Here is a 23,458-nt window from a genome sequence, read left to right as displayed (position 1 = left end):
GCCTTAAAAGTCTTGCTTTCAGTTTGGAAAAGAACTTGAACTAAAACCATCAAAAAGCTATCCAGAAAACACTGACTGTACGTTAAATCTTGTGATTGTTCCCACATCCCTCATAATTCTCAACCGCAGCTCCATACTAGAGGCTAGATGCACATGGTGGGCATTTTTCCTCTTGCTAGCAGTGGGATAGCAGGAATGCAAGCTTCCCTTTCAAGTCCAAAATCAAAGTACTGACAAACAGTAAGAGAGGAATGTGAGTTTTGAGGTTGTATCTTCCCTCAAAACAAGAAAACTGTAGCAACTCCAAGGCCTTTCCCAATGCAGTTCTTCTCACAAATTTGTTTGTATCATTTTACTTTCCTCTACTCTGTGCAGGAAACAAGCCTTCTGCTCTCTCACACTTTAATATGCTTGTCATGCTATCTGTACAGAAACATTTCAGACTCTTTGTACTCAGCACTTTGTTTCTCAGCCACCTCTTTTCAAGAACTGGCAGCCTGCAGGGTAACTTTAAAAATAATTCATTTCATATTGCAGCAATACTGCATACTGGAGCTGTCTTGAACCACTCCTGCTTTCTTCTAGTGCCACACTGTTATAGTCGTCTTGTTTCTGTCTTCTTGCAGGTGTTTGGTTTGCTTGCAGAGCAGCAGGAACTATACTACAGCTTGCAGCGTGGGTGAGCAGATGGGGTGGGTGCGCACAGCAAAACAGCCGGTGGAATTTCTGAACAGACCCTTTACTCGTGTGGTCGCTTTCGTTTTGCAGGAGTCTGAAGTAAGATCATCCTTCTGGCCTTTTATTTCTATGTTCCTGTTCTTCTATTCTTATTTTTAAATAACAATTGTTCAGGTTTTCCTATTAAGTAACAAATGTAAGTGTTTTGCAAAGTTTTGGCTTCCTGAAAAGGGACCTTCCCCTTTGTAATCTGCTTTTCAAAATGTGCTAAGTCATTCCCTCGGCAAGTTTCCGTTTCGGTTTCCACTTGCTTTTCTGATGCTGGGTTTCCATAAAACAGGAGAGTTTCTGTTTTCAAAGTGATTTCTGTTGCTTTCATTTTTTCTTTTTTATTCTTTCCCCCTACCTAATGCTGAGAAAAGTTACTTTACCCTACTCACAACACAGCCTTGTTGTTTGGGAGAAAGAGGCTGGTCATGGCAAGTGTGCAAAGTGCAGAGCATAAAGATATCAGAACTGTATTTCAGTGAGCAGCTAAGGTGGTGGCAGTTGTCTTGCTTATCAGCACGAGACTCTGCATGGACTTTCCTTCTGAGAATGAAAGGTGGGAGCAAAAGATGAAACAGTGCTAATGTAACCTGCTTGGTATGATTTTCCTGTGCAGCCCTGATTTGAAAATGAGGCCAGAAGCAGGAGGCAATGGAAAGCTGGGTGTGCTACTGTGGGTCTGCAGAACTACATCACTTCTGGTCCCTGTTCCTGTTAAGCTCAATCTGATAGCTCTATGCTGCTCTGCTGACTGCAATGTAGACACATATGCACTCCTTTGGAAAACCAACTGCACAATATAGTCAATCCTCTTCTTTGATGCACAGTGTTCAAGTTAAGAAAAAAAAAAAAAGATGTATGCTAACCACTAGAATCAATGGCAGCCTGGGTTCAGCCTTGCAGACATCTCCTAAGGAGAATATGACTCATTGCTCAGGGACTCTTTTTATTTTTAACCATCCTCATTATACTGAGGTTGGGGGATTCCAGTGTGATGAAAAAAATTTCTCATTCTGTTTCACTGCCACAAATTTATGAGGTTTGGTGCCTCCATTTTATGATCTGCCTAGTTCAGATCAGTTATTCTAACTAACCCACCGAATCCCTGAGAGGTGTACAACCTTAGCTTCTGGTGGCCAGATGCCTCACTCTGAGAGATAAAGCTGGAAGCCAAGAAAAGCCAAAGTTTAAGCCAAGCACCTGCCAACATACCTTTAAACTACATTTATGCCTTCCTGTGTGGGACATGGTACAGGGAGCAGCCTGTCTACTAGGGCTTGTGCGAACGTGGAGCTTTCCTTTCTTCTTGTCTTGGCTGTGCTTCTGCGTAACTGTAACCTAGGAAAGATGGCATAGCCACCACCACTGCCGTGCTGCTTTTCTGAAAGGCAGACATTTTATTCTTCTATATATGTGGAGCCTAGCCAAAACATGGCAATGAGCAACACACTGTCACAGCACATCAGATCTGTACATGGACAGCACTGACACAAGTCAGTTATACAATGCTATGCCTTAATCAGTCCATAGGTGCACAACTCCGGTGCATGGCTATTAAACCATCCAGCTACAGCAGCCTCAAGGTTTTCCTTTGAAAAGCATCACAGTGTGGCAATTTTGGCTGTATAGTAGTGGTAAGCTGATTGATTAGACACTTAGAAAATGCAGAAAGGTTAGAGGCGAGAGGCTCCAAAGTGGGGTGGAAGGTTTTTCTGATCACTTATCATCTATATGGTGCTTGAGACCTGGGGAAGAACTGCACAGCCTAAATTGGGTCTGGGCTTGGCAACAAAACATGCCGTGTGTCCTTCAGACCTTCGACGGGTCAAGTCTATGAAAGGCTTAAAGTTTTTGAAGCTGATCTAAGCGCTGCCTTTCCTTTCAGACTCCTGCTTAATGCCATACACAGATTTCTAGCTATTTTCAAGGGCCACACACTGCCCTCCCAGACACCTCACTTCTAGCAACCTGACCTTTTGGAGCAACCCCACACAGCTGTGGGTGCCTGGCACCCTGCTGCCAGACCTGCCCTGCTCTTTCCATTACCCCTGGGGCCAGGTGGCAGCAATTGGAACCAACCCCACACAGGGGTACACCCTGGCTGGCAGGTGGCAACAAGCCCAGGCAGGTCTCGTGTTTTGGCTGAGTCTTGACACTGGCTGGAGAGTCTCTCTAGGGAACTGATGGCAGAGCTAGAGAAGAAAGTCACCCTGCTTACTGCATGACCTGGAAAAATCAAACCTTTCCACTGAAGTTTCCTCTTCTGTTGAAAGATTTTGTGAGACTTTGCATAAACAGGTGTGTAAGTGGGAAAAGCCTTGCTGCAAAGCAGCCAGCGCTACTGGTCCTTTGAATTTAGGAGCTGAGTCCTGTGATGGAAGAAAGGTAAGGTGTGGGGTTTTTTTCAGGAGAGTGATCTCCCTTTTTGCGATTTACTAACCTGAGTAAAAGAAAACCTAAACATGACATCTATAGGTTGCATGATAAGAACGAAAGACAGAAGTCATCCACTATGTGCATTATTTTTTTTTAAGGACAATGATGTTTTCATTGTATCGGTTCCTGCATTAGAAAAGCTAGTGTTGCACGCTTGCTTGTGAGGACTTAGTAGCTTCTGCACATTGCCTTCCAAAAATCATGGTTCTGCTGTGCTGCTTCAGCTCCTGCTTCTTTGAAGGGTTTTAACATTAGAAAAGGCTTGCAATCATTGTGGAGAACAAGGGAAATAATAATTTTTACTTAGCACTGGGAGCTTTTGCATAGAAAACTTGCACGTATATACGCACACAAAACCGTATACACACAAAGGTGCTTTTATACAAGAGAGAAATCCCACTTATAACAGAGTAGAATTTAATTACACAGCAACACCTATATTCAAAATTAATTAGGTATAGATTATATGTTTTTGTTGTTGTTCAAGTCTTCTTCCTGGTACACTTCATAGACTCTTAACACCAGAGTTTTCACTTTGAAAAATGCAACATCCCACAATTTTAATGTATGCATAACACTACATTGATTAAGTAATGCAGGACCATACATATAGAGTAAACCTTTTCTTCAAATAATGACTACTTTTCTTCTTGTAGTGAATCCTATAGTTGGACTCTTATATTGTACCTTTTAGTAAATGAGCCATAAAACTTGTCTTCCCACTTAACAACCAAAAAAAAGCTAAAACTTTTTTTAAAGGAAAGATACTGCTATAAAAATTATGATTATTCCTTGTTCATATTAAAACTTCTTTGAATCAGTCAGAACTGCCAATGAAAATGGCATTTAAAAGCTTTGTTATTTATATTATTATAAAAATACTAGTTCGGTTAGAAATAAGTTTCAAATGACTCTGTGCTATGTCTCTTCCAAACTACCAGAATAGGTTTTACTTAGCTCAGCAGTACTATTGTAAGAGTTTCTACATTCCTGAGTGCAGGTTTTGCTTTGCTCAGTGTCATCATTGTAAGACTGTCCCCCTTCCTGACAGCTGGAAACAGCTGCCTTCAGTTTTTCCTCAATTTTATCAGCTGCAGTGCACATCTTAAAGTCTCTCAGACTGTTTATTAGGGTTCCATAGGCTCCTTTTATCCCATGCCTTTGATACCAGACTTGAAATAGCTTAATCTTCTGTTCAGATGTATCACTAAAATAATCCCGAACAGTTTGATCTATGACAGGTTCTGGTACTTTGTGATTACGAACAAATGTCTTGACTTCTTGGAGCGTCATCTCCTCCACAATACCAGCAACATGGCTGCTCAGGTCAACATCTAGAAGCATAAAAGGAAATTAATGCTTTTTGGCACTTTTTTCTTACTGTTTTTTATCACCTGTGCTCAGAGTTGATACTTTTCCTATCCAAAATAGATTAAGTTTCAGGTATTCATGACTCAGTATGTTTTACATGTGACTTTTTTACAATATATAGTGGGTCTGCTTCCACACGTTCCTACCAAATGCTAGGTAATTCAAGTATTTGGGGTTGCATCCATATTGCTTTCTACCACTTGAAATAGAATCTCAGTTCCCTCTGTAACCTACTCTGTCCTCTATCATTAAAGTCTGGTCATCCCTCAGGTACCTGTTTTGCTCAAAATAATGTTGGGAAAGGTCCTGGAACAGGACAGGTCTTTTGTTGTGATACAGCCTTGGAGCTTATGGTCTTTTGCTATTGTGTGTTACTACTGTGGACTTGCCCTTGAACATAAGGTAGGTTTGTGTTTCTGTGATCCCACTGCTGGGTGTGGAACTACTCCATTATCATAATCATCCATGATTCTAGAAACCCAGCTTGCTGCCTGCTAGTGTCTGTACCACATGCATAACAGAAATTCACCTGTTGTCAACTAGTAATTGCTTCCTATATGACAGAAATTCCTCCTGAGGCAAAACTTTCATGATACCACTAAATGCCTTAATAAGCACAATATGAACTGGCATTTCTTTAATAAGTGTTCACTGTTGTGCTAGAATGACAGTTCTAGGCAGTGGCAAAGTCTACACAAAAGTACCCTTTTTCTAGTGTAGGATTTACAGGTCTATATTTTTTTTCCTTCTACTGAATTTTGAGAAAGTACTTGTCTCTTACCTGTGTGTATGAGAGGTACATTCTCCTGAAAAGAGAAGCAAGAGAGAAATGAGTAGAAAAAAGTATTGTAAAATACCAACCTTGTATAACGGGATAAACACATTTCGTGATGCTTGACTTCTGTAATTTTCATTTAGTTTTCTCCATGATTCCCCTGTTTTAAGAGTGAGGGAATTGGATTGGACAGACAGACCTCTTTTGACTTGGGTAAGCTTGGGGAATCACTTCACAACTGATACTGCCAATAAGTATGCATGGGGACAGGTACCCTGGGTCAGTGGAGGCCTGATGATTTATGAAGTTTTGATCTTGGTCATGTAACTTAGGAAACGTGTCAACAAATCCTGAAGATACAAGGTATCTCTTACTTCTCCCCAAAGAGTCTTCATGGTGAAATTTACTTTGTTAATATCATAGAAAAGACACACGCGCATGCTTGGGGAGTCCCAGTGTAATTTAAATGGAACAAAGTTCCTTTCATGAAGCTGAGTTTTTTGTGATCTAAGCAACAATACGTACATAAGAAGCCTCTGCTTTGGGGACTACTTCACCTAGGTTCTCCTTGCTAGTACGACCCTTCTGTTTTCTCCTGTCTGAAACAAAAAAGCATTTTTAAAATCCAGGACAGTGTATCACTCCTCTGGACTCCAATAATATAAAATTACACCTAATTAAGCAGCTGAATATCTTATTCAGAGTATGATAGGAATAAGGAATAGGGAATCACTTACACCAGAGTGTTGCTCCAGCTATTGCTAGTAGTGCTAACACAATTATCAAAGCAATGGCCAACCAAGGTGGTCCTGTTTATGTTGGAACATTAGAAACATTACATGAAAGTTAAGTCAAGAAATGCAATACAGCATCACACAAAATTTTAAACAAGATTGTGTTAGACAATAAAAGCCTTTTCATTGTCTCCTAATGGCAGAAGCTACCTCTGTTACAGTCTTGCCTATCGTGAGTCTCCCCTAGAAAAGAAGTAATAGTTCCTACATCTGCACAGTGATCAAGGGAAAAGAGCAATCATGCTCTGCAGTTCAGTACAGGGCCAGTAGATATGATGCCCTTAGCTGTCAGGAATCACTACGGGCCATTGTGTAGGACAGTGCAATTGCAATAGCCACTAAAAATACAGCAGATGCTAGACCATGCTAGATTTTAAAACAGTACCTTTCGTTCCACACACAGTGTCTGAAGTTGAAGTACATTGTTTTTCAATTACGCCACTTTTACATCTGCAGAAAACATAAACAAAAATTATTATGGGATTGGCTTCTCTCTTTATAAACTCTGTCGAGAGAGCAAATCAAAATCTTCTAACATTTTTTATCAGCTAAATATTTCATATATATCAAGATGTTGGAGTTTGGAATTTAATAGGCATGAAAATGGTATGGAAAGGTATGCGAGTGGAAAAAGGTGTGGAAATCATTTTCTAGATGTAACAGATCACACAAAGACAACAGGAAAGCTCAGATACTTCATTACATTTTTTGAAAAGTATACACAGATGTGGTGGATATATACAAGTTTTTCTGCATGCCTTTGGAAAGCCTGCGTGGATGCAAGTTAAGTTGACTGAGCTAAGTCAGCTCAACAAGCTAAGTGCAAAGGAAAACTAGTATGTTTTCCCTCAGGTTATACGTTACCTTAGCCTCTGTCTTGAAACTGTCTGGAAAAAAGTGTGAGAACATACGATATTAAAAATTTCATATTGAAGGATGAAGGTATAAACTTACACGGTACATGGATCACAATGACTACATGGCACAGAAGAATTGCAAAAATGGTCCTTTGCACAGGTGCATTCTGTGTTCTGTGCTGGGGTACAGTTTTTTGCAACCTCCAAACCTAAAATAAATTTCTTAAAGTTTGTTAGTTTGAAAAAGTAGGCCTTAAAAGCAATCCTCTGCTCACATGCTCTTGTCCTGAGACTTATGTGCTTGTAGCTCTACCACTGCTGGCACTGGTGAGGCTTAATTTTAAGAACAACATAGCTTTTAAAAGGAGCCCTGCTCCTGGAGTACTGGAAAGATGGAGATGACAAAGAGACCTCTGCTGGCCAAGGGCTCAAACAACTGATCGCACCATAAAGTACTTGCTAGAAGAGAAGTCATTTAGCACCGCCAAATGTTGTCAGCTTCTTTTTCCCTTTCAGAAGTGTAAGGCCAGAAGGAAACTCGGAAGATCACGTAGCTCATCTCCCTGCTTGATGTCAGAGATGGGGTCTTTACTCTCCCTGACAGACAACAAGTTTTACCTCTTCTTGAGGACCTCCAGTGGTGAGGAACTCCACTGTCTCTTTTTAGCTAATATGTTCCCTGCTTAAGTATCAAAACAAGTGAATTTTCTCCTATACTCAGTGTATATGATGAAGCTATCTCCATCTATGAAATATTATTTCTGCATTAAAAATTACTTTAAGTATCTACCTACTATGAAAGCTATTTTCATAGGTATATAAGAGGAATAGAAGTGAATTTTTGAGTTACCACATTGAGTGCCCTGCTGTAATGGGAAACCCTGTTATCTTTCAAAATTTGATGAAGCTCTACTGTGAAACCAGTGCTGAAGCCATTCATGGAAATATTAAACCAGAATGATGCTAAGTATGGTTCTTGTGGAACTTCAGTGGTAATTTTCCTCCTGCCTAATGTTTTCTACTGACTTCTCTTCAACTACATTATTGTCCACGGGCTAATGTGACTAGTCATCCCATTACCCTTTTTTCCCCATTCAGTTTAAATAATAGTTTCCTTTGTGGTACTGTACAAAATACTGAATTGTTTTGTTGTACTCAACTTCATTACCCATCCAAAAATTCTTATTATAGTAGCTAATGAGTGGAAAATTTCCTATGCATGCGGAGATGTTGCAGGAAGGGAAAAGTACTAAAGACTGATAGTCCAGCAGGTGACCTGAGTACAACCATATCGGAGTTAAAAGCTGTTTCTCGTCTCGCCAAACTCAATTTTGGATACAAGGAATGCAGAACTATCATTCCATAAACCCAAGTATACTAGAACTACACAACACCTGGTGGAACTTGTAGGAGATCAGTTTAATGGATTTAAGAAGAAAAAAAATAATATCTATGATGGGAATTCATGCAACAGGTAGTGAATTTCTGGAACCTCGTGTCTCCCAGCAGGTTCATGCACAAAGGGCTCATAAATAGGTACTAAAATAACTAGGTAGAGATGTACCTTCTAACATCCTTTCCTACAACCGTGGATGCTGGTAGACTTTGCAGGGGACAGACCACAGAAAGTAGATGGTTTTGTGTTTTCTCTAAATAGCATCTCTTGCCTCCGCTGCTGAATGCAGAATACTGGGGTAGGCAGACCACTGGTCTGACCCAGTAGGGCATGCCTCATAGTCTCATAATTTGACCCTATATCCCACACAGCATCTCAAATGCATGAAAGACATCACTCTATCAGCTCTAGCAATTTTAAATAATATTATTAATGACATGAAAGACTACAAAAAGAACCATTGGGAATTCTCCCATCCCTGCTTCTTACGATATCTTCTTACAACCTTTCTTTTAAATAGAGGGTGAAGAAGAGAGAGTGCTTTTCTTCCTTGACTCTAACCAGTTTGTATAAGGTCTGCTTTGCAAGGACTGCTTTGGCTGAGCAAAGGCAGATATAAGAAGAAATAATGGACCAACATAGCTTGTTCTTTCTACTTTGTGCTTGATGAAAGGGAACTGGAGGATAAACTTATGACTTTGTTATAAATTCTTTCATGTACTAGCACTAAAAAACTTTAATCTGCATGCTACCTGCTATTCAGGGATTGTGGAGAATTTTCAGTCAAATCCTGTATCAAAAAAGAGTCACTGCTAGAGTTCCTATTTCTATAGACATACCGAATATGCTGTCACATGAATAGCATCTCAAACATTTGTCCAAATCATTGACATGGTCTATGTACTCCTTTCCATTTCTACATGGAACACAGTGTTTGCTAACATCTGTTGGGCAGCTGGTATTTTTAACAAAACCTGTACAAACAGAAAAACAAGAATTCAGATTTGCAACACCTTTGGACAGAAGCCATCAGCTCTAAGATCTATGTCAGACTTTTCAATCTCTAATACTTTTTGATTTACAAATACGGACAGAATCTATATTCTTTACAGATATGTATATGGTCTTCAGGAATGTAGTATACATGAGATTAAATTATCCCCCCCCTTCCTCCAATTTAGGACTCAAGGAGAACGGTACATGCAAAATCAGAAAACCCATGAATATATGGAGTCTTGTAGGAAAAAGCCTGTGTTTGCACTTTTTAAACCTCTTTCAAAGATGTGTATGTAGTTGTTGGCTCTTTTGTGACAAGCATGTTATGCGAGAACTACTATCTATAGTGAAAAATTATTGGTGTATTGAGCTCAAGAAATACTTTTTAAGTGTCTGATATACTGTAATAGAAAGATACAGCTACAGTGAAGCATTGTGTCCAGGAAATCAGCATACTGCTTAGCTATCCCAGTAGAAAGCAATTGTGCGTGTTGTGGTTTCCACTCTTCATGACTTTTCAACACAGTCTTAAAATGATACTCACCACGTTCACATTTCTTGCAACACTGAACACCTAAATTGTACTCATCCAGGTTACACTTAATTCCCCTCTTAGCAATGATCCTCCTTGTAACTAATTTATTGTACGGTCTGTGTATTAGAGCTTCCGTATCATTTTTGAACTGTGTTTCAATAATTAAGACAACCACCTAGGAGAGAAAAACAGCAAGTTATGAAAAAAAACAACCCAAAACTGTCAAGGACTGTAGGTGTGTTTTACTACTAGCACAGAGTTAAATCAGTGCTGTTACTCTATTGCTAAACATATTGATATTCACCCCCTTATTAAAGTTGTTCATTACTTCAGAACAGTTAATGGACAAAGAGGACACATATTAGATTTAATGCTATCAACCCTGCCACTACAGGTACTGATCATTTGAACATTAATGCTTTAGAACAGGCCCATACATCTGAGTTGTAACAGATGACCTCATATGACTAGTTATAGTGCAAAGCAAAGGAGCTCTCATTATTTTCTGGAAGAGCTTTCTCTGCCTCAGATTACTGTGCCTAAATCTGCCCTTTCTTAGCCAGTAATAATAATCTTCCATACAGATCTTCCTAAATTCAAATTATATCTTTCTTAATTTCTTGCCATCCTATTGTTGCTTGCAAACTGAACAGTGTTAATGCATCTTTGAAGAAAAATAAAAAATCTAATGTTTCAATCTTGGCCAAAAATAGCTGATTTATAAAACGATCTTGTTCTCAGTTTGTTTTCCAATTCAATTGTTTTTCTTCTTAGTAGATGATGCCTATATATTCTGGAAAGATGTACCACTCTCCTTTCAAATTAATTTACATCCTGATCAATTTCTTTGAATGCACTGTCAAGTTAAATAGCATAGCGCTTGCTTTTTTATTTTTTTCCTGCTGGTAGTACACATTACTAGCTGTCACTGTCCTGCCTCTTTTCATGGTAATAAGAAAGCACTGTGGACCGGAGGCCAAACCATTCTTTTTTTCTGTGTTAGGAGTAAGGCAAGAAAATTAGAAGGGTAGATCTGCTATAGTTTGCTGCCTTCTTGGCAATGGTTTGTGGGGAATTCTGCATATACTTTGCATGCACTAAGTATGAGATGTCTATATACATGGAACTATGTAATGCTTGTTGGCTCGAGAACTAGATTCCCTCCTAGAAATATTATTGTGCAGGACAGCCTGCCTTTACTTAACCGAGTTTCTGTGGATAGTCTGGAGTGGTTTGAACAGTTCCATGATTTATTTTACTTATGTGTTACTATCTGTGTGGAGCTGTAACAGAAAAAATTGAGACAGTCCTTGTCTTGAAGAGTGTGAAGTCTTAATATCTAAGCTGAGCTCTAAATTCACTGTTCTTGCTCCTCTTAAATTAAAATATTGTTTTGTACTTTACAAAACAAGGGTACCTTTCTCAGAAAGGAGATTAGTGGGGAATGAGGTGCAATATAAAGAAACTGCCAAATCCTCATACCAATGGCACACTGCATGGACTAAAAGTCCAAAGGACTGATCACAGATTGGCTTGCATTTCAAATCAGCATGCAAAACACCTTGACTAGAATAATTTATTTTTAATTTTGTCCTGGATATTTGAAAGAGGTTAATTCTAAATGGTTGGTTATTTTTTAATACTTTTGAATTGCATCTTAGTACAAATTTGACTGCATCTGTTAATGCTAATAACAAGGGACACATTATTAGAGAATTCTTTAAATACATTTGAGGACTGGTTATTTTTATTGTTACACTTCCCCCCCCCCCCCCCCCCCCCCCGAGGGTGATATTTAATGGCTGATTACTTCAATCTTCATGATTTTGTATGAAACTGCTTGAATGCTGACTGTATCTTTAGTTAGATGCAGAAAACTCTTTAATTATCTTAAATATTAACTTACTGAAAAATGGGTTTGGATTTCAAACTGGGCTCCCAAATGAAGGAAGTTTTATCTGTGGCTAATTAATTGAAGTAACCAATATGACCACTGTCTGCTGACTTCTACAAGTAGCCACTTCTTTTGATCCTCTAGTCTATTCAGAGATGGGAAGGTGAAAAGCATTTTCTTTCCTTAGCAGCCATCTGTTTCAAAATTTATATAACGTTAGTTACTAGGCTGAAATTAAGAAGGCCTTTCTTTGCACCTGGAGGAGAAGCTTCAGCTGCTAAAAAAGCAGTTGAGCACTTCAGAAACCGTGGGTACAGATGGTCAGCCGGTCACTTCCCCAGTTCAGCACTCTGACTCTCTTCCTTTGCTGCCAAAGCTTTGCGGGTGCTCTTCTCCGAATCCCAGTCTAATGATGTTAAAAGCCTAAAGTTAGTGTAAGGCCTTACCAGAAGCTGTCAAATGGATGTGCCAAATTAGCGTGATTTGTTTTCCTTTTGCCTGGGAGGACTGTCTTACTAAAAACTGGGATGGCAAGCTTGACTGAAAAATGATGACTAAAATGTAGTCAGGGGCGTGTGTCCAGTCTAGTTTGGCTCTCCCCGAGGCAGGGTGAAGACCTGTACCTCCATCGCTCCTCTGTCACATGTTGGCCTGAGCTGAGGGAGGGGACGGCCGCAGGACAACACTGGGGGACGTGCGTTGCCATGGCTCTCGGAGCTGGAGGATCGTGACGCCCCGACGCGGCCTGCCCGCCGTGAGGCCTCGGCCAGCAGAAAGGTCCGGAAGCGAGGCAGTCGCCGGGGCGGGGAGGCCCTGAGGCGGCACGGTAGATCTTTGGTCGCCCCAGGAAAGCTGATGGTGCCAGAAGGCTTCCAGTCCTGAAGGCAGGCGCCGTGGCTGGGGCACGTGGCGGGCCAACGCATACACAGCTCGTGGCGAGAGGAAGTTGGTAGGGCAATGACTCCTTCACCTCCCCGCGCTGATGGAGGAGCCGTGACTCAGCCTGCTCCCTGCTGCGCTTGAACACCACCGCAGCCAATGCTCTGACTAACCTGCCCTGGCTCAGCGGCGCCCGCCCCGCCGTGAGGGCCCCGCTCCCGCTGCCTCGCCTGCCCTCACGGCCGCACCTGGCGAAACTCTGCACCCACAGGGACACCTTGCATCCGGATTTCGGCACCCAGAGCTCCCCTTTTTAGACCGGAGAAGTCAAGCCTTTTTTTTTTTTTTTTCTTTTTCTTTTGGTGTTGGGGGGGAAGACCCTGGGCAACAGTAAAGAGAAGAGGGAGAGAGAAGATTACCACAGCCCTAACGCACCCACAAACGGTACCTGGGCACAGCAGGGAAACTGAACAGCGCTGGTGAAGCACAGAGCACACACAAAGAAAGAAAACGTCCAGAGAGTCGTGCAGAAAATGAGATATAATGAAAGAAGGAAACATCTTTCTAAATGACTAACAGTAACACTTAGCTGATTTGTGTGTGTGTGTGTGTGTTTACTGGATGCCTGCAATCACAGTGTGTGTGCAGACACAGCCCTCCCTCAAGTGAACAAACCTCTCCACCTCCTGCTTATGCTTTTATACAAATGAGCTATGTTGATACAGTGGGGGGGGAGAAGGGGGGGACACAGAAATATAATGCTTTTTGATGGAAGCCCTCCACTGTCGCTCACGGTGATGAACTTCCTGGTACACTTACAAGAAGTGGGGATCACTTCTCAGAATTTGACATTTAAGCAGCACCGAACACCTACATCAGTTCTGCTCACAGGGTCGTCTTACACTGCCTTCCCGTACAAGGAATAATGAGAAAACCGTGGAGATTTTTCAAAGCAACACCCTAATTTTTTCAAACTTTTTTTCTCCTCCTGGATTTGCACCCTCTTAAAAGCAATGCATTTGCTATATAAAAATTTTGGTGTGTCTTATAGGAAAAAAAAAAAAAAAGTCAATAGTCATTTAGCTTCCTGTGCACACCTTAATTGCTTTCCTTGTCACTGAGCAGTGAGCGCTAATAGTGGAAAGGAAGCACTTTAGGGGCTTTTACATAGGCAGGGGTGCTAGGTGCTTTTTTATGATGTGTACTTTCAAACAGCGGCTGTACGTTTTCAGGCTAAAATGACTCACAGAGGCTCTCTTCTATCTTTCTCATCTTAAGCCTAACAAATAGTTGTCATCTAAACTTAAGACTTAGATTCAATTAAGCAGTCAATAGGAATAAAATCAGGGATATCTAACCTTAGCAGAATCCATAAAAATTATGAGAAGCCCAAATTTTTTAGTTTCTCTCTTTTTGCATTGCCCAGGCATTTAAGAAGCTTTCTACCTCCTCCCTCTCCTTCACTCCTACAGAGTCCTCCAAAATGCTTTCACCAACAGGCATCTGCTAAGGAGACTTATAAAACCTATTTTCATCTGTGTTCCCAAGGCAGAATGACATGAACTTTAGTTTCTTTGAAAACTCAGGTCGTTTTGAGATTCTCAGGCTTCCAATCCTTCCTGCATCAGAGTATTCTTTGCAACGGGTCCACTTCCTTCAACTGAAAAGTTTCAGCAGCCCTACCTTATGGGGATGTAACCTGAGCTTTGGAAGTGTGTGAACATGTTATTTGCATACAGGACTTTTTAAAGCTTTACAACTTTTAATGCTGAGAAAAAAATTGTCTCTGCTTTCTCCTGTTATCTTTATAATACATTTTAGCAAACTACGTCTCCCATTTCTTATCCATAGATGCTTATAGATGAGAAGACTGATGCCTTCAGAACTTGGTGGCCTTTTTCTTCCACTCCACATTTGTTACATGGGGCAACATGCATGAGCTCATCGGGGGCTTTCTAAGTGTTTAAAAAGGGGGGGGGGGGGGGATTTTTCTTGCTTTTTTGCCTAGTGGGAGCTGAGAAAAACTTCAACTCATTTTCTGAGTTCTTGCTTCTGGTACTTTTTACAAATGGTTGCTAGAGTTACATCCATTCAGTACACTTTTCTATGTAATTAATCTTCCTTGCATTAACCCTGTCAGGATTTTTTTTTTCAAAGATTAAGTAATTTCACACTGCTTGTTAAGAGGATTCTCTACTCCAATTCTTTTATTATAGTAAGTTATTTCTGCTTCCAATACCTCCAGTATCATTTTTCCCCCCATCTCTTCCCCCCAACCCCCCAAGGCAGAAGTTGATAGCACCAAAATAACCACTAAAAATAGTATTTTGAGTTCTAAAATCTTTCATGAGAAGGACAAAAAGAATCCAGGTTCATTTTCTGAAGCCCAGCAATGGGAGCTGGTATTTCCCTACAACTAGAAGCATCCTGAGCTGCTTAAATTTCAAGTGAGCTGCATGTGTTCAGTGCCTGTGAGAGTTAAGAAGTTTCAGTTGCTGTCTAGTGTTTTAAAACAGTCACTGTCCAAATTCAATCCATTACTATTTCACATCTCAGCTGGCTCGCATGCAAATTATTGTAATATATTGGGGGGTGGGGGTTGTATCATTGGTCATTTTGTTTGGGGTTTTGTTTTTTTGGTTTTTAGGAGTACTGTACTAGTGAACACCTAATAAATACCATACAGTTTGGGAGAGTTGGAGCAATATTAACAGCTCCCACCTCACTTTGATGATGTTGTGGCCAAGGATGAATAAGAGCTGGACGGCACAGAAATTTAGTGACTCTTTCCCCTCTTCCTTTTGTAACACAATACAGTTTCATTGTTGGCACTTTCTCTTTGTTCGGTGAGTTGCTTCAAACATAAAGGCGGTTAATTGTGGAAATGTGAGCAGACAAAAGTTTCCAGAATTGGAGTCCTTATAGTTTTCACTTGTCTTGGGTCATCCCATGACTTTATGGCTGTTTACACATATACGTTTAAATGCGTGCATTAGTTGCCTGGGAAATGGGAAAGAAGGGTCAGCATGGCAACGTAGGAGTCCTGTTTTCAAAGGTATCTCTTCTAAATTTCCAGAAAACTGCCTGCTCTGTAGTCTTATCAGACAATTACAAAATATTTAGGTAACGCTTCACTCTCTTAAGATGGCCTATTACTTTAGAGTGTGCCTCTGAGTAGTATGTGGTTTTGCGGCTTGTTTTACACAGTAAAGTTAGATGTTTTCTAACTACGTAGGCCATTGCTATTTCGCATGACTATCCCTGCAACTGCTTCTACTTTAGTGCAACACAGAGCTCCTTGCAAAATTGAGGTCTTATTCAACAAACTACTTTCATGTTCTGGTTTAATCAAAGCAGTATGTCAAATACTGCCCAGGCTTACTGATTTACAAACAGTGGAACAACATGCTAATAAAAAAAAAAGCCCTAATTTTTTTTAAAACAGAAAGTATGTGGGAGTGCTATAGTCTAAGGGGTACTGAAATTTGTAAACAAGTGGAAAATAGGAGTAGAAATTATATTTATTCTTTGGGAGCAGTGTGATAAGAGAAAGTATTTTTTAATCTTAATTCATATTCTGAATAATTCCAAGATACTGAGCTAGACTGACACTTCTGCCAGTTGTTTGCTGCTCCTGTACAGGAATAGATAGTACACACTTCTGTCAGCAGATGAGCACCCTTCTTTGTATTTAACTATGCTGGTGCTTTGTGCAGGGGCATGGATATAACCCTCTGAATCTCTTTAAATAGTTTACTACCTGCTATATAGTAAATCAGATCAGAATTTGAACGGTTTTTGCCTTAACACCTGATTTTAACCTGCCAAACCCCAAAGCAAACTGCATTCATTAGCACTGTAACTACACCGTGAAGACGTTTTGAATGTGAACTCCAGTAAGTTCTCTCCGAAATAGGTGAGAATTGGGGTTGGGGAAGCAACGTATATTGCATCCATACGTCCAGGAGGGTCACGGCTCTACCACGCAGCAGGGCTTACTGCCACCTGCCTAATCCCTGCTATCCTACCTCTGGGCTCTCAGGGCAGGGCTGCCTCGGGGCAGCTGTGCCAGCATGTAGACAGAGCCAGTGCATCTGCGCCTGCCCGTGCCTAGGTCTCCTGCGCAGGAGCTTGGTGCCACTACAGCTCTTTGGCCTAATGTACCTGTAGCAGTGGAGGTCCCTGTGCTGCAGACACTGAAACACTTCCTTACCTTCCTTATTGGCAGTAGCCCTTCAAAATGAGTGTTTGCGACGGGAGCTTTTCTGATGACAGTTAGACACACGACCTAAGCTCTGAAGCTGCAGAGGCTCGTACTGTGCATAGGGGATGATTAAGGCAAGTAAGGAAGGCCCTGCCCTACTACTTCCAGTATACGCTGCACTTCATGCCACCAGACTCAGACTATTGCTCCAGCTTTTCCTGGGTCACTTGTCGGTAGTGGTTCAAAACTCCTCTGCCACAGGTATTGCCTTTTATGTTGCCTTAACAGATCACTTTGTTACAGATCCCCGAGGTGCAGCGCAAGTCGGCTTTCACTAACTGGGTCTTTGCCCGGGCAGATACCCAGCCACAGATCTAACCATCCTGTCTACGCGTGGATGCTGAACCTGCCCTGCCAGCGCCTCTGGCCGGCTCTGGGTGGCTGCGGACCGCGGCCAACACCAGCTCTCTCTGGGTCACCCCCAGCTATGGCACACGACCCGGCGTCCCTGACAGCCACCTGCGTCCACTATTCTTTCCTTCTGCTTTTCCACAAGGCCTGCTTCCCTTCACCTGGCACCCTAAGAAGGGACTGTGAAATCATAAAGTGCCTGAAATGGAAGGTGGCGGTTTTTTAAAGGGAGACAAAAAAAAAAAAAAAAAAAAAAAAAAAATCGCCTAAATGAATTACCTGAAATCTGGGGAAAAAAAGTTCGCCGAGGCCGGCGCTTCTGGCGCCGCCTTCCGCAGCACGCCGCGTCCCCGCCCGGCTCCGGCGGGCCCCGCCGCCGCCCGCCCCGCTCACCCACCCGCTCGGGCAGACACTTACGGGAAGCAGGGGAAGGAGTCCCCGGGCCATGCCGCCGCTGCCCAGCGCTGTCCCGCACCCTCCGGCAAAGCGAAAGCGGCCCGACCCGCCGCGGCCGCCGGCAGCCTGCGCCCTGCCCGCGCCCGGCTCCTCCCATGTTGGTAAACACGGGGCGGGCCCGGGCCCGGGCCCGGCCCCGGCCTCGGCCTCGGCCCCGGCCCGGCGGGCCCGCGGAGGGGCCGGCAGCGGGCAGGGCCGCCCCTTCCCCGCCCCGCGGCTTCGGGACCCGGCGCCGGGCGGGGGCTTGCGCCCCCCAACGACCCCGCAGGCATGGGGCGGGCGGTCCCCCGCTCTCCGCGCTGAGCTCCGCTCTGCGGAAGGGAGGCAAGGGCACGCCGGCTCCTTTTGGGGGTCCACGCTCCCCACGGGGATCTTAGGTCTCGGGGCTGTACGGGCGTGGGTGCACCCGCTTGGCAGGGTGAGAATGCCAGGCGCGGCCCCGAGGTGATGAAGCAAAGTGCCAACAGACTTTGGGCTGGGCATGAGGCGTTTGCTTCGTGCGCTTCAGCTGCTCGGTGGAGCAATTGCCTCCGCGCCGAGGGCAGAAACTCCGCAACTCGGCAGTTTTGGTAAGGACGGGCTTGGGGCAGGGAGTCCTGAATCCGTAGGGGTGGAGCAGTCGTTCCGAACAGGCTAAATTCACTGCACCAGAAGATACTGCCTTTTGCCGTCCTATCGAAAGGACTGCTCGAGCCTGTGACCTCTATTTCGTGGCTATTTCCAGTCACTCCTTGTGTTTTTCCTGTAAGCTTCCAGTGGTTTGAAATGCTGGTAGTCTGGCCTCCTTTGTAGTGTTAGAAATAGGGTGATGGTGTCAGTTACCGATACGTGTTTTGATCTTTCGGGTTTTGACATGATGCCGTTGCCTTGGGAAGACCGTGGTTGCAACTGAGCTGGTGTTTTCATTTTAAACACCATTTTTCAGTGGCTTATGACTCAGATTTTCAGAAACTCTTCAGATTTTCTGCCTGTATGGCTCTTAGCTGCCATACAGATGAGTTGGGTTCATAACATCATCAAAAAATAGCTCCTGTTTTAAATATTTCGGGCTTTTTAACCACTTCCGGATAAAACAAAACATACTGCTGACACATTTTTAGAGGTGCTGCCTCTGGAGTATCCTTAACAACCATCTTTTTGCCTTTCCAGTGGCAGTACCAAGTATGATGAACGACAGGCTTCTCTCTTGGGTGCAGTGCCTGTGTTACATGTCTGTAGTTTCTACTGGGCAAACCCAAATCAGTGTGTACCCAAGGCTGTTAATTTTAGCGGAAATTTGCGTGCAGGCAGGGGTGGAGTAGGGACTGTGAGCAGCGTTGTCCGAATCTGGATGGCTGCTGCAGCAGAAAGCTCGGCTTCCAAATTCATCACTTGGGGGATTGTTATTTGTCCTAAAACCAAAACCTGACATGACTGGACCCTCAGCAGGCAGCGCTCAGCATTCAGTAACACCTTGGTGTGCTTCTTGCTCTAGTTACCCAATATCCTCCACTAATGTAGCTAAGGTCTATTAGGCACATGTGTTTTACACTCTTCCCCACCCCCATGGAGGTGTGATGACTGCATGCACGTTATCTGTTTTGTGGTGGAGTGTTTTCTGTCTTGGTAGGGAGTTTTGAGAGACATTGAGAAGCCACTGGATTCTTGTCAAAACAAGTGTCTGCATATGACTTGGAGTCATACCTCATGTAGTTAATAAGCATAGCTGTTTGGATTTTTTTAAGATATATATAATGGATACAAACTGAGAGGCAGCAATGTGTTTTTATTTGTTGTTTGACTATCCTGAGCTGGTATCGGTCAGCACTGTAAGGTCAGTGTTTTCATCCTTTCACTGTTCCTTGGGTTGCAGCAGCTTTTGGGGGGCTGGTAAAAGTGGCAGCCTTGTCTATTTTATTTACTCACCCTTCGCCTAAAGCTTAATTCAGGAGTACAAGATGCTGCGCTGTTTTTTCTTCCAGCAGGTGGCCTTGCGCCTTTCCTAATGTGGGAAGAGGGATCAGACAGTGGCAGGATCAAACTCCAAGAACAGTTAACACACAGGAGACTGACTTGTTAGTGCCTTTGCAATTCCAGCTTTAAAAATGTAAGGTTTTGGAATTAAAGTGAAGTTTGGTTGTTTGGGTTTTTTTTTTACTGTGCTGTTTTAATTTTTGTGTTGGGTTTCTTTTTTTCCTTGTTATTGTTGTTCTACATCCACGTGTGCACTGGCCATAGGAAATTCTGTTCAAGATAGCTATAAAAACACCCAAGGAATAATTTTGGACACACATGACTGCAATGTTCTGGTTCTGAGAGTCACTGAGTTGGAATCTGTATTCATGCCTTAACTGGCATCAAACCTTTTCTTCCCTCTCCACAAGCCTACTTGCACCTAGAGAAACTGACTCCATCGGGGTATTATGACCTTACGAATTGCTAAGTTTTTGAGAAGGCTAACTTAATTATTCTCTCTAGGTGAAGAAAAATTTGTCAACGTGAAATAAAACATGACTGAGGGCCCAGAGGCCTGTGCGTTGTATTGGTCTCATCTCAGAATGTTGAAGCCATATTTATATTCAGGGGGAAATTAACAGGGGGGGGAAGCATAAGATCTGACTTGCTTTCTACTACTTCTTTCTTTGCTAAATTGTTACAGCCTTTTTTTCATTTAAATATACTGTGGGTGTTTTTTTAAATACTTGGTTTAGATTTGTTTTGGCATATTGGTAATTATTTAGCAGTTCTTCTGTACTAAGATTGGGCAATTAGATTAACGTAGCGTAACTTAACCAAAGTAGTTCCATCAAACTTAAAGTCTCTTTTGACCTAAATTCTCTTTTGACCTACAATACACATTAGAAGATCATTGTTGCATGGAAGACTTACACTGGGTTACCTTAATATCATAAATGTAGGAGCTGTTGAATTTGAGAAGAGTTATGAGCTCCTCACTACAATTGTCTTCCTGTAAGCTTTGCATTTTCTTGTCTTGTATATGTTTACTTATTCACCTGTCTTTTAGTAGATTATAAGTTTGCCTTAAAATGTAGATTAATTGACACAACTGTTGTATTTGAACAGCTTGATTTGGCTGCAACAGGAGGAAAATAGAAGAGAATACAGAATATACGTTTTGGAGATACTTAATGAACGTTTTGTTATGTGATTCAGGTTTTGTAAATAACCTGAAGTTTAAAGGGAAGGGGGATAAAACTCAAACACTTAATAATTGGGCCCAAAGTAGAGTCATTTCTGTCTGCATTTTGTTTTATTTTGCTTTTCTGTTTTGCCTCTCCCCACCTTCATGTATGTTCAGAACAACGTAGTTTGGGCTTTTGGTTCAAGTACTAGACTGAATAATCCATTACTCACGCAGCTCTGTTGCATCTCCTTCATCCTTGGTTCAAACCTGTTCCATTCTGTGACTCTTTTTACAAGCATCAGATAACCCTACTGGGAAATGATTGAAATGGCATCAGTCCTTAAATCATCAACTCTTACTGAGTACAGTTTTACCTTTCGTTTTCCAAATCTTCAGTGAAACATTAAACTGGTGACCTTGTTCCACCCACCAGCTGCACCCTTTGATCTATGGTCTTGTGAACCAGAAATGATCTATAACTGCCATAATTATTGGCTTTTTTTTTTTTTGCGCTGTGTTATGGCTGGATTCTGACAATTCAAGGTTATCCTTCTTACTTTCTAAGATAGTACTTATAGTCACATGGGTTAGTGGTATAGTGAAAAGTTTTTGGTCAGAGGATGTGGTAGCAAAGCACTTTATTGGCCCAAACACCCCATTCTTGTGGGTGGAGAAGCTGATATGACAGCATAGAAGTGGGAGAGCAGTGTGTGATCAGAGAGGTTTATGAACTACCTGTGGGTTTTTTTTGTAAGGGTGCTGCATGGTGTTCCATCAAATCAGATCAGGGAGTTCTGGCATGCAGCATGTTCCTGTTAGAAGTAATGGTGATCTGATACACAGGTCTGTGGAGCTATAGATGCTAGTGTTTATCTAAAAAAAACCCCACACTAACAGCAAAACAGAGTGGAACAAAACAGATTGGAAAACAAAACTCATAGCAAGTCACTTGTCCCTTTTAGCAGTTCTCCTCTGGAGAAGGTGATAAAGGAGAATTTGGAATAGTCTCTGTCACTCTAAAAGAAAGCTGAAACAGATGTGTGTTCTTTCTCTTGCAATTCAACTTCTTGCCACAACCCTGGATCTGTGCTTTTCTTCAACAGACCCAGCTTGATGACGTCAATGCATTCTTCACAGCAGGGAAAAAATATCATTTTTCAAACAAACCGAGCATTTCCTTAGACTGGAAAAGCAGATTGGCTGGATGCCTAGTGGCTCTTACAACCAATCACTATAACCTTACCATAAATGTAGATGTGTTTCTATCTTAGGGTTGATTATTGACTTTGTTTTAGCCATGGGACCATTCTGTCCCAGTACTCTGTGTGTGCACTCTACCAGTGAATGCTGAGATCCTGAATGCTGCATTATTTAGCAAATATCTTGCACATCACACACACTCACTTAAAATTTTACTTTGTGTCTTGATATACTGTAAATGCATCTCTTTTTAAATGTTTTGCAGAGCTCGGTTTCCATCCAGAACTTGCAGCAGGCAACTTAGCTTCAGAGGTTGGCTGATGCTTTTTTCTCTTTTTTTCAGGCTACTTGCTCTTGGTTGGTTTGTAACGATGGTATTACTAATACTAAGATTATGCTTTATACTTGCAAAGCTTGGTGTACAACAAATACTAACTGTCAAATGTGTAATGGATGAACTGTAAAAGCTCTTGAGATAATGTGCTAGGGAGGGTAGATGTTCTCCAGAGGTGAGTGAGGAAGTCTTCAAACCTTTTCCCTTCAGGCACTGCCTGGACAGAGCACAGCTGATTTAGTCTGAGAGTAGCAGTAGTTTCCTGCATTTGTGAGTTAAATCCAAGGCTGAATCCTCCTACTGAGGATGAGACAGGAAAGATCTGTAGAGAAATGTCTGGAGTTAAGAGGTAAATGCAAGTAAAAGGAGGTCTTTAGTTCTGCTTTTAACCCTTGATCTGAAGATGGCAGTACCAGGCGCACCAGATGGCTTTATTTCCGATGTCAAGTAAGTGACACCCAAACAGCCACCCTTCAAGGAAAAAAATTTTCATAATAATTTTAAGGTTAACTAAGACAAATTTTATTAAGGGGGGGGGGGGCGGGGAGAAGCTAACGGAAGGATTTTAAAAGATCTTAGCATACTGTAAGTTGATCAGAATTTCTGAAACTAAGAAATATTATGTCTTTTGGGATTTAGTTCCACCATTTTGCTTTGCTCTGTCATGCTCCTCTTTCTGGGATGTCATCTAACAAGTGAGACTAGCACGCTTAGATAAAGCAATACCTTGTGGCTGAGACTCCAAACTCTCTCAGGGGTTTTTTTTGGATATCACTTAACCTTTGAAATTCTTTGGGGGAGTGGGCGGGGGGGCGGACAGTGATGTGAAAAGTTTTATTACTCCCACTAACGTCTCAGATGCAGTTTGGCATCCTCTGCAACATCAAATGTTCTTCAGAGCGAGAACAGGATGCAGTGATCTTGCTCTGAATGTTTGTCTCCTGGGCACTGCTGTGCGCTTTTAACCAAGGCTTGTGCTTCAGGTACATGATCAAGAGCTAAATTCTGGTAGAGAGGGGCTGTTGTGGTAGGAGCAAGGTTTGGTGGTGGTGGGGCTGTCGCTTTTCCCT

General features: G+C 42.2%; 1 protein-coding gene across 2 annotated transcripts; it reads right to left on the bottom strand.

Moving 5' to 3' along the window:
• Positions 1 to 3,433: 3,433 nt before the first annotated feature.
• On the bottom strand, positions 3,434 to 17,811 carry FAS (Fas cell surface death receptor). Of its 2 annotated transcripts, XM_049810840.1 has the most exons (9): positions 17,692 to 17,811; positions 9,896 to 10,061; positions 9,195 to 9,329; positions 7,057 to 7,168; positions 6,488 to 6,552; positions 6,046 to 6,117; positions 5,834 to 5,907; positions 5,315 to 5,339; positions 3,434 to 4,496 (listed from the first exon to the last, which is right to left on the bottom strand). In XM_049810840.1, the coding sequence occupies exons 1-9, from the start codon at positions 17,719 to 17,721 to the stop codon at positions 4,081 to 4,083; spliced, it is 1,095 nt and encodes a 364-aa protein (XP_049666797.1). In that variant the 5' UTR covers positions 17,722 to 17,811; the 3' UTR covers positions 3,434 to 4,080. The 2 variants fall into 2 exon arrangements, with proteins under 2 accessions (XP_049666797.1, XP_049666798.1); XM_049810841.1 differs by lacking the exon at positions 6,046 to 6,117.
• Between the last annotated feature and the right edge of the window lie 5,647 nt (positions 17,812 to 23,458).

The sequence above is a fragment of the Accipiter gentilis genome, chromosome 9 (assembly GCF_929443795.1).
Source record: "Accipiter gentilis chromosome 9, bAccGen1.1, whole genome shotgun sequence".
Taxonomy (NCBI): Eukaryota; Metazoa; Chordata; class Aves; order Accipitriformes; family Accipitridae; genus Astur; species Astur gentilis.
Note: the sequence above shows the minus strand (reverse complement) of the source record. Positions and strands in the feature narration are given on the sequence as shown.

Coding starts and splice junctions, on each gene's coding strand:
- FAS (XM_049810840.1), bottom strand. CDS start 17,721: ATGGCCCGGGGACTCCTTCCCCTGCTTCCC. Junction 9,330..9,895: donor TTGCAAGAAATGTGAACGTG/GTGAGTATCATT, acceptor CTGTTTGTACAG/GTTTTGTTAAAAATACCAGC. Junction 5,340..5,833: donor CCAAAGCAGAGGCTTCTTAT/GTACGTATTGTT, acceptor TTCTCTTTTCAG/GAGAATGTACCTCTCATACA.